Raw genomic sequence first — 19,217 nt, forward strand, 5'->3', positions numbered from 1 at the left:
AAATAACCAGATCTAGTGCATGATAGATATCTTAATAGAGAGAGAGAGAGAGAGAGAGAGAGAGAGACAGAGAGAGAGAGAGAGACAATTGACCAGTAGACTTTTGCATATATTGCTTGTAGGCATGGATTTAAATTTCGGTTTGGGTTTAAATTTCAGCCTTGGCCGAAACCGAAATTTCGGGTGAAATCCTGAAATCGGCCTTGACCGAAACCGAAAACCTCCCGAAATTTCGGCTGAAATCCGGTAAAAAAAGAGAGCAATATTTTATTATTTACCAAATTTCGGTAATTTCGGCCGAAATTTAACATGTAAAGTAAGTCAAACGAGCGAGAGGGGGGAATAGGGGGCGGAAATATCATCTCCCTGTCTGATTAGGTAACTGGTAAGAAATTAATACACCCATGGTCCGGCAGATAAACAGTATCACCCATAATCTAAGACTTTGCCTGGAAACCTAAATACATGATTATAACTTCACTTCTATAGGAGATTAGTAATGAAGGGACAAGAAAAAGGACAGCTGAAAAATTGGTACTTGGTAATCTTTCTGTAAGGAGCCACTGACACGTTGAGTGCATGGGTGCTTAGGTCGAGTAACATTTGTAATTTGGAAAGATAAACTTTATACTTGGGCCAAAAGAGAGCAGAGAGAAAAGTGTTGACCATGGATTCAGCAACCTACAAAAATGAATCCCCTTTGGTAATTTTAGCATTAAGGTCACCCAATCATTCCATATTTCATTCAAACAAGAAGAGACAAGAATAGGGACCATTGCTTAAGGTAAAAGAAATCCCACATTATATGAAAATAATTAAGAGAATTTGATATTACTACATGCCTTACTACCCTTTTACAATGCCATAAAGCCTCACACGAGATACATTTAAAAAGCATTTAATTTTTCCACATGGTATGAAAAGCCTAGCAATCTTAACAAAGGTATTGACAATAGAGCCAAATACATTATCCATCTCCACTACAAAAAAATGGATCCATTTGGAGGTCTCCCATTTCTTCTATATCCCATTCCGACAAGGAGACACTCAATGAAGACATTTAACTAATGGGTCCATAAATCCATCAAAAATGGAAATGTTTTCCATGAGAGTAATATTTGAATCTCCATACAATTTTGAAAAGAAGATCCACTGCAAGGATTTAAGCTGTAAGTTTTAGCCCTACAAGATAACTGTGTTGAGGAAAGGGCGTTGCCTAATGTTTTTTTTTTTGGGGAAAAATACACTTAGACCCCCTGTGGTTTCTGACACATTCAACTTAACCCCTAATGTTTAAAAAGTTACAAGTAGAACCCCTGTGGTTTCAATTTGTATAAGGTAGGCCCCCTTAGTTGACGGTTAGTCCACAGATTGAAGGGTTAGGATGATCCGATGGAGCTGATTTTTTGGGCACACCCTATCTATGTCAGGGCCCATCAAATGAAAGCTTTGGATCATCCAAACAATGTGGGCCCATATCCAAATCCAAACACTACCAAAAACACAGTGGGCCCACATTGTTTGGATGATCCAAAGCGTTCATTTGATGGGCTGACATAGATAGGGTGTGCCTAAAAAATCAGCTCCATCGGATCATCCTAACCCTTCAATCTGTGGACGAACCATCAACTGAGGGGGTCTACCTTACACAAATTGAAACCACAGGGGGTCTACTTGTAACTTTTTAAACATTAGGGGTTAAGTTGAATGTGTCAGAAACCACAGGGGGTCTAAGTGTATTTTTCCCTCTTTTTTTTTGAATAGTAGCCAAAACTTTATTTAAAAAGAAAAGACCGAGACGGTCAGCTTACAGAATAAGAGAAAAGGAAACAATTATTCCAAACATTAACAACAAATCAAGGGGGGAGGGAATCAAAAAGAGCTAAGGATGCTTTAGATACACCCTCCCCCTAGCCAAACTATCCGCCACCGAGTTCGCAGATCGCCTCACATGCAGAAATGCAATGGACGATGAACCAATCCGATCAAAAATTTCATCAAGCAACCCAAATTAGATTAAATTACAATTAATTGAAGGGATTATATGAGGCATAACAAGCGTGAACAAGTGAGGGTTAGAAGAGGAAAACACATATAACTGACAAATGGAGAACCCACCCCTAAAATCCAGGAGGATACATTATATTACTGTTATATAATTATATTATATGTTTCTTCTTTTACAACTCTACAGTTGTATATATTTAGGGGTGACTCTAGTACAATATTAATCAAATCTGGTGACATGGTTAGCCCAAGCCATTTCACATAATTGTCTTCTTCTGACTTATACAATTCATGGTTTCACCAAACTTTATATGGTATAAAAGCTCAAGTCAAGGTCAGCTGTAAATCCCTTTAGAAATTCTTCCCTTTTTTAGTTTCTTTTTCCCTGCTAATCGGAATTGGGACTACTCACACGGTCACACCTGTGGGATATATGCGGAAGTCAAGGAAAGGATGACCAGATCTGGTCAAATCGGGAAGACCAGATTTAGATAAATCTTGATCTATTGGTTTTGTGGTGTTTTTTGGGTTTTTTTTTTACACCAGGGAAAAATCCTCCACTTGTAATACAAGGGTCAAAATGAGAGCAGTATAATGATCACCAGGGAAGTTGTTATTATTAAATAACTTTTTATAATCGAACAATAGACTAAAGAGAATCAATTTGCACTTAAATAACAAGACCCATGCATCTCCTCAGGCACGATGGCACCCAATCTAAAGACAATGCATGTTGTCTAGGTCTGAAACAGGTATGGTTTGTAGATGACATTAATATGACACAGATAAGATATAGATGAACTCATGAACCCCCAAGCCACCCCAACACTTAAAATTGGGATTTCAATATGGCATAGAAGACAGTAACAGCAAAAGAATGTGAAGAAAATACTTAGCATGTCCTCAAACCCCATCCATAGAGAAGAAAGAGAGTAAAGCATACCTTTTGAGAATGAATCTCTTGTGAGTCTCCACTGTTAAGGGATTTTTTCTTTAGTAAGAGTGCTTCCATTCTGGAACAAAGCCGAACTTCTGCAAGTGCGGCTTTTAGAGCCTAGACATTAAAACATAGATTTAAAATGCATAAACAATTTAGTGTTAAACATAAGATTGATGGTCACATAAGTATACATATAATATATACACAAAGGAAATGACCCCCCGCCCCTCCCCCGCTCTCCTTTTGATTCTACACAGAAAAAGAAAAGAAAATCTTAAGAAGGCTTCAGCGCCCGAAAGAGGGATTTTAGAAGGACGAAAAAAGGAAAGATGAAGATGAAGACCATGCTGCCCAGATATGTTCCTTACACTACATATCACCACAATGGCATCCCAACCGAAAAAGAAGAGAGACAGAATAGCTTTGAGTATAAGAAGTGGATTGAATTTGGAAAGATTTAATGCTTTGGTGGGTCAAGGAGAATCAAACTATTGTCTTGCAAAAAAAGGAGGGATGTCATCTAACAAACTATACACTAGGAATTTGGGAAGGAATCCTGAAAAACAATAACATGACAAAAATAGGTCTTGGACTGAACAAGATGATGTGGATAAATTATATTTTTCTCTTTTCGTTTTTCTTATCTTTCATTCTCCACATTAATCTATTATTAGTGCTGGCAAAGTGGTGTTGGTCTCAATATGTGAGGGAAAGACAATTGCTTATTTGTCCTTAACATCTTCAATGTTTTTTTTATAAATTTTGAGAAAACCTTTGATCCAGTCTTCAAAAGAATTAAAAAAAATGAAGGGATGCATAGAGGAGAGTGGATTTTAAAGTGAGGTCCACTGACGAAAAAAGCACAAGTGAGGAATTCTTTGGTTCAAAATGGCATTTTCTTGGTTATTTTTATTATTTTTCGGGGCATTTTTTGAGATTTCAGCATCTTATTTTCTCATCTTTTGGAAAAAATCCAAGTCAAGAAACTCCATCAGCGGATTCATTTTGTTGCCTCTACATGGACACTAATGGACTTACCACAACTTTTTGCCAAAAATCCACCAAAGCATCATAAAAATCTCCAAACCTATTTCAGCATATCAATTACTAGAGGTTTTACATGATTGTGTGAAGTCAAATCGAACTATTGTTTGCAACAGTAAAAAGAAGCTTGGAAATTTATACTTCTTATGTTTTTTTTTTCCTTTTTGAAGAGTAAACTACTTTATATGTTTGATACGGCACGATTCAAGAATTGCAAAATCAGATTTCAGAATAAATGTTCAAATTTTATGACATAAATTTAGGGAAATGATATTTACGCCCCTTTTGATCACCAGGGACACCCATTGACAGTGTACGTTGCAATCAAAGCCCCTGGATTTTTCTAACATCAAGTACATTAGCCCTCTTTTTGTCATTGATACACTGACACTGGGTGTCCCTGGTGATCAAAAGGGGCGTAAATATCACTTCCCTAAATTTATAGTTTTGGAAAAAATAGCTACACATGCCATTTACCTTTACTTCATTTACAAATAACCATATCTTAACCCCAATTTCATAATGAAGTCTTAAAAATCACATGGATCATTCGAACAGGAAAGGTTAAAACTTAAAAGTATAATCCACATCAAATTGTAGAAATATAGCAGACTTTATGACCAGATGACAATAAGATAACCGGCACATGCTTTATGCGACAAAAGCAAGAACCATTATTGTGCACCTAGAAGTATTGCAAGCTGACAAATTATACATGACAGATAGTTAGATTATGTGTCAAATGGTGTGTCATATGTTAAATTATATTCCGTTGATGAGAATAAAAAGAAAACCCTGCAAAAAAATAAGCCTCCCTTCAATAACTGTACGGACCAATACTTGAAAAAAATTGTCCCTAGAGTCGAGATTAACAGGAATGTATAAACCAATGCTCCTGTGCATTTGGGAACATTTCCCAGATAAAGTAAAGAAAGGGCAAGAGTCAAAGAAAAGGAAATGATTCAAATCAAGATTTCTACGGTACCCTAACCTTATGTCAAATTAAAAAAAATCAAGTAGAGGCAAAAGACACAAGAGTAATGTTGACAGACTTGGGGCTCACAATAGGTTGTCACAATCTCAAACGAACAGGGCCGAAACAATTTTACTTTTTGACAGTCTACAAAATCTAACAATTATCTGCATCTGCGTAATTGCATGAAATAATAATATGAACATGAACACCAGGTTCACCTCTAATGTTGCAAGAGTTGTTATTTCGGATTTTTTTTCTTGAGATTCACTTGAAGAAATATTTGATGCTTTCATTCCATCAAGTTTTTGCTGCAGAGATGAGGCCTCGGCATCTATTCTGTCACCAAAAAGATCACAAAAACAGAAAAGTGAAGATTTATACAAACAGCCTACTTTTGTCACAAAGGCCCCAACTTGCTCGTAAATTACCAATGCAAACCTATAGGACAATTAGTGTCTACAAAAATCACGAAAGTGTAAAAGGAAAGATGATGTAAAACTTGTGTCTCGGAAAAGCAACAGCAGATGGCATTGAATTGTATTAACATATTAACATTTATGTAGAGATAAATTATGATGGCCCCTTAAACTTTCTCCAAAATATGCAGAACTGCAAAATTGAAAGTTCACCATGCATGAGAAGGCATATGAGAAGGCTGCTACCAGAACCCTTCAGATGGCCCACAACTATGATAGTAGGATACTTGTTTAGGCCCAACCTACCATCTCCGACATAATACAATACCAATCCTCGCACCATATACTATATGGATACTTTTGTTGGTCAAAATAACTATTATCTTCCAAAAATATCTCTCTCCGAATTACTATCCTGCTCTTTGCTTATATGTTAGTATTGTGTAGTTCGAGTTCTAATTAAGTAGTTGAGTCTTATAAATCAAGGTTTCAGGTTTCGGTTTTGACATGTGTTTAGGTCAACATGAAAATGGAAAAGTGTCAGTTTCAGCTGGAAATTTTGTTGAAAATCTTGTAAAATCATGGAAATATATGGAAACCTATGCAAATGATAGAAATTTAAGATGGAACTTCATGAAATGGTAGAAAAAAGCACAATTACACACTTAGAAACCAGCACATAATCAAGACAACCTTCATAATGGTTTAACGACATCAAATACCTAATGACATGAGATGTGGCACATGTCTGGAAGACTGGATGTCGGGACCAATAAGATTCATTCAAACTCAAAATGTATCAAACAACATAAAATGTAGAAAAACCAAAAGGTAGGAAACCACTTCATTAATTAATATTATAAAGAAGGTACAATATAATAAAGCAGTACCATATGAAGATGAAGTAGCACAACTTAAAGAAAATACAATGACCACTCATCCCTACAAGGACCCCAAACTCTACATCAATACCACAGAGTATCAATCCCACATAAGAAGACTTATTATCTAAAGAGATTTACATTTATAATTCTAAAGAAATTTACAATTACTATGATACTTGATAATTAAAGGAAAATTTACATTTATAATGTGTTTTACATTCTTACCATATGTCTTTCTTATACTTACTTTCATTGGAGAATTTTCTCTGATTCTAACAACTAGGTTCCTTACATTTATAAGATTTGTTTACATTCTTACCATGTCTTACTTATACTTACGTTCAAGGGAGAGCTTTCTCCGTCTCCGATTCTAACTCCTAGGTTTCTATCCTATCCAGGCCCTATTGTAGAGTGTAACATTGCAATAGGTAGAAGTTACCGCAATAGGTCGCGCCTAGAAAATCATTTAGTGGGCCCCGATTTAAATAGGCCATGCCTCGAAATAATCCATTCAGATAAGGAATTTAACACCAGAGTGGCACAAAGAAACAGAGGATCAAGCAGAAAATTGATTCGGACTTCATTAATCACCGACTGCAATCAGATCAATGAGATTTTTTATTTTATTTTTGAAGTTAATCAGATAAATGAGAATTAAAAGAAAGATACCCTGTACAACTAAGAAATTGCTATCTGCAAAACAAATTCAAAAAGATAATCTATTCCATATGTGCTTAATGGAATATATGAAATTTGAGATCGCAACAAAATGCAGATAAGCTATGTTAGCATTTCAAGAATGATTTTATAAACAAAGGTGACTTAACCACCTTGCGAGATCAGCATTTAATTTCAACCCTGTAATGGCACCTTGTGCAAATTGGAGCAATTCTTCCCGCTTCACCTGAAAATAAATCCAAATGTCAAAAAACTCACAATTTTCATTTGCCACAAAATTGTTTATGATATTTACTATGATTTTTAAAAATCCACAGTTAAACTTGTTAACACTAAAACAATCGCCATCTCAAATGATTCACAAACTAATCAGTTTTATTTTCCTATTCAAAAAAAAAAAAAAAAAGTTTTATTTTCCTTTATCCGTAACAATTATTTATTAAGAAAATTAAGTTTAGGGTTTATTCTGGTGACAGAATCCGGTTTTGGCATGATATATGGTGCTCAGCTAGACCTCTAAAAGAGATGTTCTCAGATCTATTCTTAGCAGGCACAGGGAAGGATAGTTTTGTGGTAGGAAACATGGAGAGAAGAAATGGCAGAGTAGTTTGGAATCCGCAGTTCAGAAGAAATTTCTTTGAGAGTGAACTTCCGTCTGTTGCAAGGTTTAAGGAGTTACTTGAAGGGGGCTACATAAAACAGGATGGAGAAGATAAAAAGAGTTTGGATTTGGAATACATCATGCGAATTCACAGTAAAATCATTCTATCATCATCTAGTCACTAGTCCAGTGTCCTCCAGGGTGGCTAGAGTGTGGACTATTCAGGCTCCTCCTAGGGTATGCATTTTTTGTTGGACGGCCTTAAGAGAAAGAATCCAGATGGTTGATTTCCTCAGGAAGAGGAAGATTCTTATTATTGATCATAACGCACTATGTTTAGAGGGAGGGGAATATGTCAATCACCTATTCATTAACTGTAAGTACGTTAGAAACATCTGGAGTAAACTGATAAGCAGATTCGGCATCTATTAGGTTTTCCAGAATCTCTTCTTGAACTATTATTTGAATGGTCATCTGGTCCTAGGAAGGAAAGAGGTAAAATACTTTAGAATGTTTCTTTCCTTGCAACTTTATGGGTAATTTGGAAGGAGAGAAATGCAGGGGTCTTTAAAGGTAAATCCAAGAGTTCAACATATTCATTCGTTAAAGTGATTGCTTTAACTATTTCTTGGGTTAAACTCTATCTTCATTCAAGTTTGTTTCCGCACACGACCTATGGGAAAGATGGAGGGATATTTGTGTTAGTGTTGAGAGGAATCAAATAATTGTTCAAGTTTGGGAACCACCTCCGCCTGATTTATTAAAGTGATGGTTCTAGCTTAGGGACCCAGGTCTAGCTGGGGTTTTGCCGGGGGGTTGGAGAAGGTTATAAGGAATGAATATGGCGAGGTTCTTTGGGCTTTTGCGGGGCCTATTGGAACGGCAGATGCCTAGGAGGCAGAGATGCATGCAGCTTATCAAGGACTAGAACTTTTCAACAAAAAAAAATTGATTAAGGTGGTGGTAGAAGGAGATTAGTTGAATGTCATCCTGATGTAAGACCGGGAAGAGAAATAGAAGAAAGAGTGAAGAGGAAGGGAAGAGAAGATTAGGAAGAGGAGAAGAGTAGAAGAAGAATTGAGGAAGAAGAGAAGATGAAGAATTAGAGGAGAAAGAGAACAAGAAACTTGTAGAGGGGAGAAGCCAATCAATCTTTATTCATTAAAAAAACTAAAAAACCCTAATACATGAGGCCTATTTATAGGCAATTGAAATGAAATTCCATGGAAAATAAAAACCCTAAACTAAAACTTGGAAATAAAATCCTAGAAACTAAATAACATGTAAATAAAAATCCTATAAATCCTAATGGGCAAATATGCCACTTATTTGGCCTACAATCTGCATCGTTTTCCCCCTCTTGAAAAGAACTCACCCTCGAGTTGTAGTCCGCCTGGATCAAATATGTATACGATCAACTGAAGCAATAGCAGTCGTAATCCGCCAGAGGCACTCCTGATGTTTAATGCTCATGACAACCATGAGAATCGTCTGAAATGCCGGCGGAGCGATAAGGAAGAAATCTCCCGTATATAATCATAAAGACATGAACCTCTCCTGACAAGTAATGCGGCAGGGAAGATAGCAACATACTCCTTCTGGTCCGGCATGAAGGTCATAGGTGGTATCAATCCCTGCTCTGTAAGTGCGTCCTCTAGCAAACCTCGGCAATATTTCTCAGTAATATTCTTCTCTGAAATCTCATCTGGCTCAATGAAATCAACAATAAAGGCATCCGCTGGAACCATATCTGGCTCAGGCTGTGATGTAGGATGGGAAGAGAAATAGAAGAAAGGAGAGAAAGAAGAGAAGATTAGAAGTAGAAGAGAAGAATTTAGGAAGAAGCAGAAGAAGAATAGGATAGAGGAGAAGAGAGGGGAGAATAGTGGAAGAAAGAAATCTGGGAGAGAAGCTCTGAATTCAATTAATCATCCAAAAGTTAATAATTCTTAATACAATGAGGCCTATATATAGGCAATGGGATGGAAATAAAATTCCATGGAAAATAAAAGCCCTAAATCTAAATAACATGGAAATAAATTCTAATGGGCAAATATGCCACTTATTGGCCTACTATATGCATCATTCTCCCCAGCTTGAGAAGAACTCGACCTCGGGTTCTAGTCCTCTTAGATCAAATATGTACACGATCCACTGAAGCAGTATGAGTCGTAATCTGTCGAAATCTGGAATACTGTACAACGCTCGTGATGTCTGTGAAAGTTGTATGGAACGCGAGCGTAGTGATATAGAAGACATCATCCATGGAGAACCATAAAGAAACTAACATCTCCTGACAAGTAATGTGGCAAGGAATATAGTAACGTACTCCTCCTACACTGGAGTGATGGCCATGGGTAGCATCAATCCATGCTCTATAAGGTCAATATCTAGCAAGCCTCGGCAAAACTTTTTAATTATACTCTGCTTTGTAGTCTTATCTAGCCCAGCTGAACCAATCTGTGCAAATGCTAAGACCCCCTGATCAATCTGCGTAACAAGCTCCTCTGTGTCAGCACAAAGCTCAACAATATGCTCAATCGGCTCAAATATAGGGCAATCCTCAACAATATGCTCTCGATCATCCATCTCAGGTACTGACTCACCAATCAGGTCACTCGCCTCTGATACATGACGGTGCTCGGTCGACTCTGTCAATGGATCAGCCTCACATGGTCCTGCTACAATATCTGCCTCGGAAGTGTGAAGCTGTCTCTCTGGATGGTCGGCAACTGGTGCTAGGGAAATCTCTGAATCGTCATGCTCGTCGACGTCGGCCTAAGCAATCACTGGACTCTCTGGCTCTATATCGGACATCTCTGACTCATGCAATATCCACCTGACTATAGGAATTTTCTAAGGAGAATATTTCATCACAATCTTGAAGCCCACATGATTTTCACTAATCTTGAAGCCACATGAAATGGTGCAAGTTCGTTTTAAACTATGCATTACTATTGTCTACGCCATAACTAATGGTGCAGGTCCATCCTAAAGACGGCATAAATAGTAAAGATGTCCTATGGGCAAGGGTGATCCTCTCTAAATCCCAAAAGGCAAATGAAAGCTTAAGATTGGGTCAATGGAAACCAGATGGCCCCCCTACATGGAGCTCTTGGAAGCAAGAAATTGCTAAATTTTCTGGTTACTTGTCTTTTATTGTTGGCAACGGATCTGACAACCTCTTCTGGCTTAACAAATTGTGAAGAAACTCAACATTTTTTTTTTGAATGGCGAAATAGATTTCATTTAAAAAAAACGAGACCGAGGAAGTCCCAGAAGAGAGATACAGAAGAACAATTACGACCATGGAGCCAAACTACAAAAGTGAACACAGTATGGAGGAAGAAAGTCGAAGAACTCGATACTTCTTTGGAGACCCCTTCTCGAGCTAATCTATTTGCCTCGCCATTGGCTGATCGACTTATAGGTGAAAAAGAGACCGATGCCCTCCCAATTCTATCGTGAATTTCATCAAAGGCGGCGGCGAATCTCCAAGGAACCACCTTAGTACCTCTAAGCCATCTAATAACATTGAGGGAGTTCCCTTCCACCACCACCTAGTTCATATCAACATTAAGAAGCATTTTTTTGCTACATCTATAAATTCTAAGGTGATTGTTGCCACCTATATGCAAAAAGACTAGTAATGTCACTACCATCACCTCTATTCTTAGAGAAGGACCCTCTCTAAGGTCCGTTAATGATTTTTTAGATTTGGATAAAAGACGCGAATCTCTCTATTTTCCCGCCAATAACATTTCGAACAAAAGTATTTGGTGCCTTGAACAGTTAAGACAATTCATTGTCAAATAATCCATGCCTTAATCTCCCCCTCTAATAGTAGGCCTAGATTTCCTAACATTTGGGATTCTACAGCTTCACCTAGAGGGATGTATGGCCTTCCTATGGTGTAACATACATGGTAAGATTTTGAGCGGTAATCAGGTATCCAAGAGGAAGATCAGTGCTGACCATGAATGATCCTTTTGTGGCTGGCCAGGGAAACCTTGATTCATACCTCTGTCCATTGCCCTTGATCTATGCACATTTGGGGTTTCTTTTTTATAGAGTTTGAAGAAGGTAACGATTTACTAATGCTTGATTGATTACTAATTTACGATGAAACCTAATGAAAGTTTATATAGAACACTCAAAAGGATAAACATAGAATGATAAACTTAGAAGGAGAACAAGATAGAGTCTAATCGGGTGTAGTTACATCATCTAGCCTTGCTAACCATGGATATGCCCAAACCAGCTTAAGCAGTGCTCTCTCATCTTCTCCTCAATTGGTGCCACCCCCACCTTTTTACGGATGTCTTCATTTTTAATTCGATCTAACCTTGTGTGGCCGCACATCCATCTAAGCATTCGCATCTTTGCTACACTCATCTTATGCACATGCTGCTTCTTGGTGGCCAAACATTCTTAGCCGTACACCATGGCTGGCCTCACAGCTGTCTTATAAAACTTTCGCTTCAATTTGGTAGGTATTTTACGATCTCACAGAACTCCTTAAGCATGCTTCCACTTCAACCAACCTGCTCTTATTCTGTGGTTAACATCCTCTTCAAACTCTCCTTCCTTACGTAGGATTGAACCAAGATAGCAAAAGATATCCCTCTTAGGTACCTCCTGTCCAGTCATATTTACTACATCCTTGCCTCGCCTCCTTACATTACTAAAGTTGCACTCCATATACTCTGTCTTAGTCCTGCTCAGTCTAAAACCTCTGGATTCCAAAGTAGTTCTCCAATGCTATAACTAATAACATTAGTCGGTCATAATTAAGATAAGAGAAAGTTGTCCATCCAAAATTTTATTAGTACGCGTTTGAGAAGCGAGATGCATTTTATATTGGTGATACTGTGATAGTATGTATGTTGGTAGTTTAGTGGGAGAGGTATTTTTGGAGCAGCAGAAGCTAAATGCATGGTTTTAAATTTCATCTGAAATCCGAAATTTCGATCAAGACCGAAACAACTGAAACCGAAATTTACCAAATTTACCAATTTCGGCCGAAATTTCGATAAAATGCCTTTTTTTAATTTTTGTTACCGAATTTCGACCGAAATTAGTGAAATTTCCGCCCAAAGAACTGAAAATTAATATTTTTTTACCAAATTTCGTCCGAAATTTTGGTTTCGGCTGAGTCTGAAACTGAAACTGAGATTTAAAACCACGGCTAAATGCACCATCCCAAATACCATGGAGGGAGTTGCAGGTTTTTATGCTTTATCTGTATATAAACATGTGCATAAACATAAAATTCATGGTAATACGCTGAAAGGTATATCAACATTCCAGTTTCACTGCAACAAACAAGATACAAACAGTTAAACTGGTTGTATGCAACCACCAATGACGTCTCTACCCACTGATGAAAGGAAAAGAAATGAGTAATTATATATGTACCAACACTTCTTCTTGGTAGCTCGAGAACGCTTTTGCCAAGTCCTGTATACTGCTCACAATAGCGTTATGAACTTCCTTCCCACCTGTCAAACAAAGTCTGCAAATAACCAAAAAAGACATTCAGATTCACTAAGCACTGGACCGAACACCTAGGATTTTCTTAATTTATATAAACAATAGAAATCCATATTTATGAGATACAATTTATTCATTTTTTATATCATTGTACACCATATCTATGATCTCAGGCAACTCAACTTGGTTTAATACGAGTTACGACCCATTCAGTAAGCCTTTAGGATTATCTTCCTAAACTTTTGGAGTTCAAAAGGAGTGGACTCTAATATCAATAAGTCTCCTCCAGTCAGATTAATCACAATCCACTCTCAAACATTGATTCATTAGTCCTAGGAAAGAGTTGCTCCAAGAAAACTCTTATTCTAATGCCTGTATGAAACTTTCGACGACAAATAAATAAGGTGGCATTATAGATATAGCTACTGTTTGGGTGCTGAAAGAGATTTTAGTGTCCAGCACATGGTCAGTTGAATCGGGCTTGCCTAGGTCCTTTTTTATTTTTTTATTTTTTTATTTTAATGGAAGGCTTGCATAGGTCCTATTAAAAATGTGATTTAGCCTGTTGCTTTCTCCACCCCTTTTTCTTTTATTTTTATTATTAAAAGTTGTTTCAACCAAGGTTCTGAAAATTGGAATCGAATCGTAAATCGTAACAGGGTTCGAATCGTATCGAACCGTAAATCGGATCGTAAGTCCTAAGATTTTTTCATATTTATATATAAAAATGAGAAAATAAAATTAAAAATATAAAAAGGTAAAAAATAAGAATTTTTTTTGAAAATTGACATATTTCATTAATATTAAGGTAGCATTCGGGACCAAGAGTCCCATCCTGCGATACAAAATATTAAAGAGTACTGGCACGGGCATACCCGAAGCCAATTAGTAAATACTGCGTAGCATTCACAAGAGAAAAATCCGTCAGCACCCTCTTTTTTCCTTCCATCAGCAAGCTTTCTTTGCAAATACAAAAGGAACCTTCGTACACCTTCACTAGTGCCCTTCAAAAAACTGCGCATCAGTCTGTTCTCATAACAGAGCTCAAGCTGAAGATCTGAAACCCTGAAGCAGACGTAATTCTCCAAGAAGAAAAAATAGCAAGGCGAAAGTATCCAGCAAGAATAAGTCAAAGCAAAAGACAGAGTCTCTCAAGCCATGACTATTGGTGATTGTATACTTCTGGATATAGACAAGCATTTCCCTTTGCTATTTAAACGTAAAAACTAGCTTGGCTAATTGTCAAAAATCACCATCATCAAAGCTAGAAAACCGAATATCAAAAATTGACTACTAGCATCCTACATACCAACTTCAAAGAAAACACTACCATGTTCAGGAAATAAACTAAGGAATCAACCTTGAGCGAAAGGCACTAAGGCCTCTCAAGCCTGGAGGAGTCAACTTCCAGCCAAAATACCATTTCCTGAATTCTGCAATATCATCAACTTCATTTCCTTCTTCCTTATCTATATTCTTTCCCCCACCTTTCTCCTTTTTTCTTTTTCTTTTTTTTTTCTTTTTTGGACAGGAAGGCTTTTATACAGGGTTGTTACCCTCAGCCCCTTTAACGTCCTTCTCCTTCCTAACCTCTTTGCTCTCCTTCAAGTTTCTGATAGCCATAGAACGAAATAATTTTTTTGTGGCTTCCAAATCGTCATCATAACCTATTCCAAAAACATCTCCTATTGCCAATAGTTCGTCCATTCCCTCGCGAGGAACAACTTCATCCTCTTCTGGTCCCAAAGATTCCATTAAGTTTGAGTCCACCTCCTGCTTATCCTCAACAATGCCTATCCGCTTCCAGACCTCTAAACTAACTTCCCGGTCAAGAGAATCCCTGGACTCCTGAGACACACCTTCTGAGGGTTTTATCATTTTTTCTAACCGTTCTATCTCTGCCGCCTTAATCTCCTCCCATCACTAGCGACGCGCTTGGCGCTCCTCTCTAGAGCCTTCTGAAAAAAAATCCATCTTATAAATCTGAACGAAAACTTCTTTAGGGTCTAACTTTCCTCACATCTGAAAAAATCTTTCTTTGTTATCCAAAGCTTCCCGCTTAAACTGCTTCCATTACTGCTGCAAGATTTTCATTGAGATTTCCTTAGGTGTCGGACACTCTTCGGACGCCAATTGTTCATTGTATTCCGATTCTCGGAGGAACTGCAAATCACCCACCTCGAACGAGACCGCCTTCCTTTTCTTTAGGGAGGAGGAAGAAGCCATAGAAGGGAGCGGAGGCCTAAATGGTTTATCAAAGTCCTTCAAAAGAGTGTTGAACTTAGAAGTTAGGGTGTGGCTTTTTGGTTCCTCTCTCTTACGAAAACCCAGCAGGTTCCTTTTGAAAAGAGACCAACCGCCCTTTGTGGCTATTATATACTTTTTCTCGAACATCGCCCCCCGCCCCTGATGACAAGAATTTGCTTTTTGGAGCCAAGAGTTAGTAATAAAGGCACCAGGCGCTTTCGACCGACTATTAGAATTCTTCGAGGCATATTTCGAGGCTGAGTTGTTCTTTTTCCTTCTAAAGAAGCGGTTTTTTATCTTGACAGCCTTTTCAACTGACACCGGATGGAAGCTACCGTCAGATATATCTTTCCTCGACCCTTTCCCATAAGAATACTTGATTTAGCTTTTAAAGACTTCTGACCAGATCTTTCTTTTGGTCTGACCACGATCCCTTTCAATGATGGGTCTAAACTTTTCAAAGCGTCAGCCTGGATGGCCATTCCCGAGGTTGCAGACAATTCAAAATCAGGGGTAGGTGAGACCAATGTCTTGTTTCCACTGGAAACGACCAAGTTACCCCCAGAAGCTACCGGAGTGGACCCATCCTCAGGCATTTCCCCCACCGGAGAGAAGTCAACGGGGACCCCTGCCTCCGAGACCGATGGGGGGCCTTCTTTCAAAGGATCCTCAAAGGGCTTTAAAGGCTCCTCCACCAACCTAACTCCAATGGGATAAATCATGGAATCTACCATGATATTTATGAAGGATGGCAAGCAGTTCCATAAAGCTGTTAAAACTTTGACAGAAGCAAATTCCATATAGTGGTCATGGCTACTAACAATTGGGAATCTAATATCTGGCCAAAATGCTAGCCCAGAGACTACACTGTGGAGAGGGACCAGGCATGAAGGGGAATATTAGAGAAACTCAATCTCATCGTTCTTGCACCAGTATTTAAAATTGGAAACCATGGCTGGAGGGAAACAAGATAGCCTCCCAGAGCATCTCCCCCTTTTCGAAGAATGGAAGTAGCTTGACTTTGGGATTCAAATGTAAATAACACAAATAGGGGGCTCAAGCAAAAAGGTTTGCTAAGCTGTGGCAAATCCCATTGTCTTTTAGCCCAAAACCAAAGCTGCTCCACTAGAGCTCTGCTCCTCAAAGTGCCAATTAAGCAACTTTTCAGAGCCTTCTTCCTATCATTGACCACTTCAATAGGTATAGATATCACAGGGTTACCTTCACTAGAAGGTACAGGGATGATGTTGTGAGGCATTTTTTGAACCCATACCTTGCCAGAATCTACCTTTCTTCCAGTATCTACCTTTACGCTTTGCTTCGGCTCCAGACATTTTCTACAAATTCACCTTGATCCGAAATTATTGTAACTACACTTTGAGCACCTCCAGTCGCTCGCATTCTTGTGTGGGACAAACTGATTACCGCGAGCCTGGCCATTTCTGAAGTCCAAAAGACTTGTCAATGATTCCAAATCTTCTTGGCTTCTTAGCGATCGAGGAAAGGATCTAGGAGGGTGCCAAGAATTGCCGACTCTACTTCCCTTTTGGCTTAGTATTATCAAGGATCTCTTACAACAGCTATTGAAAACCCCATACGAAAAGAAGGCTTCCTGGGTAGAGTAACCACTATCGAGCAAATCCAAAAACGTCGGAACTACCCAATCAAGGCTAGAACAACAAAAACATCGGTTGGGGATGCTGTCATAGCTCACCTGAGGGTCAAAATGTCGTCGGTTAAAGAAGTCGCGAACCGACATTCTCTCCTTGAAGCTTTCACAAAACCAGTCCTCTAACTATTCTTATTCACCGAAAAAAAAATAAGAATAAACCATTTGAAACTATTAAATTAAATATAAAATTCCATGATTAGTAATCCGATGCATAAACCATATTCATCGCACAATAAATTACTAAACAAAACACAAACTATATTCATCATATAATAAATCATTATATAATTTATCACAACAGTAAATAAGGCACATACTCAAATCTATAATAATCATCATACAAAGAAATGTTAGCAATAAACAAAGCATTTGAAATCACAATCAGTTATCAAAATCCAAAACAGACAGAATCGTAAAAATCGCACGATACAAAGTCGAATCATACTTGAATCGTAAGATTATTACGAGAAAAGATTCTTCGTCCAACTTGAATCGTTCAACCCACGAATCAATTTGAATAACCAAATTTTAACAACAGAGGTTTTAACTAAAATAACCAAATACGCAAAAGGTTTGGTTATACAAACCATATATACAAACCATAAAAACAGGAGAGAGAGAGAGAGAGAGAGAGAGAAAGGTCTGTCCACGCCGTGAAAACAAACTCGAAGGAAAGTCCAATCGCTGCTTGTGGAATCCACAACCACCTGTCTTCTAGAAGGCCCGAGAGAACGCCATCATCGTCAAGCAGGATAAAGCAGGTGTCGGACAAGTGGCCCACCATCGTGGAGCACCGAAATTTGGGTAGGATCTATGAATTTGGAGAATGGACTTATTTCCATGAGACAAAAATCCTGCAGGATTTTAAACGAATGGTGGTGGGTGGAAGAAGAAGAAGAAGAAGAAGAAGAAGAAGAAGAAGAGGAGAGAGAGAGAGAGAGATATATTGGTGTGAAAAGCAAAGCCTAAGGAAGACTCTGCTTCTTTCATCTTTGAAGTAGGCGTACGAACTTCAAAGGGTGGCAGGCAGTGGAAGTAGGTGTACGAACTTCGAAGGGTGGCAGGCAGTGGAAGTAGGTGTACAAACTTCGAAGGGTGGCAGGCAATGGAAGTAGGTGTATGAACTATGAAGGGTAACTGCTACAGAACCAATCACCCACCTTCCCTATGGGAACTTCACTTGGATGCAATCCTGGCATTCAATGGATGTCAAGGGAGTGGAAATGATAAATTAATATCCCTTTGGAACTTCGTATGCTTTCTATTTTACTCCTCCCCTGTCCCCCACGACCAGAGATTTGATACTACAAGAAGAAGAAGAAGAAGAAGAAGGGCTTCTTTGGGAAATGCAAGGTCCCATCTCGCATCCCAAATTCACTGTGCACAATTCCAAGATCTTACTGCTCAGCATCAAGGAAGTGCAGCTGGAGAGAGGGAAATGTAGAAACTCTATTTTGGTTCAATGGGAATCCGACTCGTGGTGCATAGCGATTGGATGGAGCTCCAAGTATTACATAGGTCCCCTAATGAAAGGATGATGTTATTGTTGTTTTCATCCTGTTTGCATTTCCCCTCGTCTCTAGGTATTGGAGTTTCGGGTTTCAAAGAAGTTGGGGTCTGGACAAAACCAGTTGTAGAATGACAGCTCCTTGTTCCATGAGCCGCTGTTTGAAACATCGCTGGAGACCTTGGCAGGCAGTGAAGACATGGTGTTGTGAGATATTTCTAGTTTCTTTTTCTTCCTTTCTTTCATCTTTTAAAAGTAAAATCCCCACTGCACAAAGGGAAGTATTGGAGGTATCAAAACATAGAGAAAGAGAGAACAAGGGAATTGGATTTTCGACTAGCTGAGATAGAATGGAAGAGATTTTGCACACAAGTCAAAGGGTAATAAAGTCACTTTAATTTTTATTGAAAATAAATTAATAATGCAAAAAACAAATGAAGGAGGGTGGATCGATTAAAAAGAGGAGGAAATATCACTTCCCTACATACAAATATATAGGGAAATGATATCTGCACTCCTTCGTTTCAATAATGGCACTACTCTATTTGTTCTACACTTTTTCTAAGTAGCAATCAAAAGCTGTTACAAACTATCAACACACGCATGCACCCATGCACTCACACGCACAGAAACTTTTGCATGCAATACAACTTAATTTACATTAGCTAAACGGTGCATAACAATCTGAACACTTAAAGTAGAAATATAACTTAATATATAACACTTTAGGACATTTTTAGCTCTCTTTTTTT

General features: G+C 38.3%; 1 protein-coding gene across 1 annotated transcript in view; it reads right to left on the bottom strand.

Annotated features, from left to right (window-relative positions):
- The window catches only part of LOC143873395 (uncharacterized), a 56,569-nt gene that overhangs the window by 15,940 nt on the left and 21,412 nt on the right, over positions 1-19,217 (bottom strand). The window contains exons 5-8 of the mRNA XM_077376809.1: positions 12,965-13,061; positions 7,098-7,171; positions 5,186-5,303; positions 2,951-3,061 (exon numbers count right to left, since the gene is read on the bottom strand). Coding sequence (XP_077232924.1) covers positions 2,951-3,061; positions 5,186-5,303; positions 7,098-7,171; positions 12,965-13,061 — 400 coding nt within the window. The remainder of the gene's footprint in view (positions 1-2,950; positions 3,062-5,185; positions 5,304-7,097; positions 7,172-12,964; positions 13,062-19,217) is intronic.

Source organism: Tasmannia lanceolata, unplaced genomic scaffold (assembly GCF_043159265.1).
Source record: "Tasmannia lanceolata isolate RefF3 unplaced genomic scaffold, GAP_Taslan_0.1 ptg000002l, whole genome shotgun sequence".
Classification (NCBI taxonomy): Eukaryota; Viridiplantae; Streptophyta; class Magnoliopsida; order Canellales; family Winteraceae; genus Tasmannia; species Tasmannia lanceolata.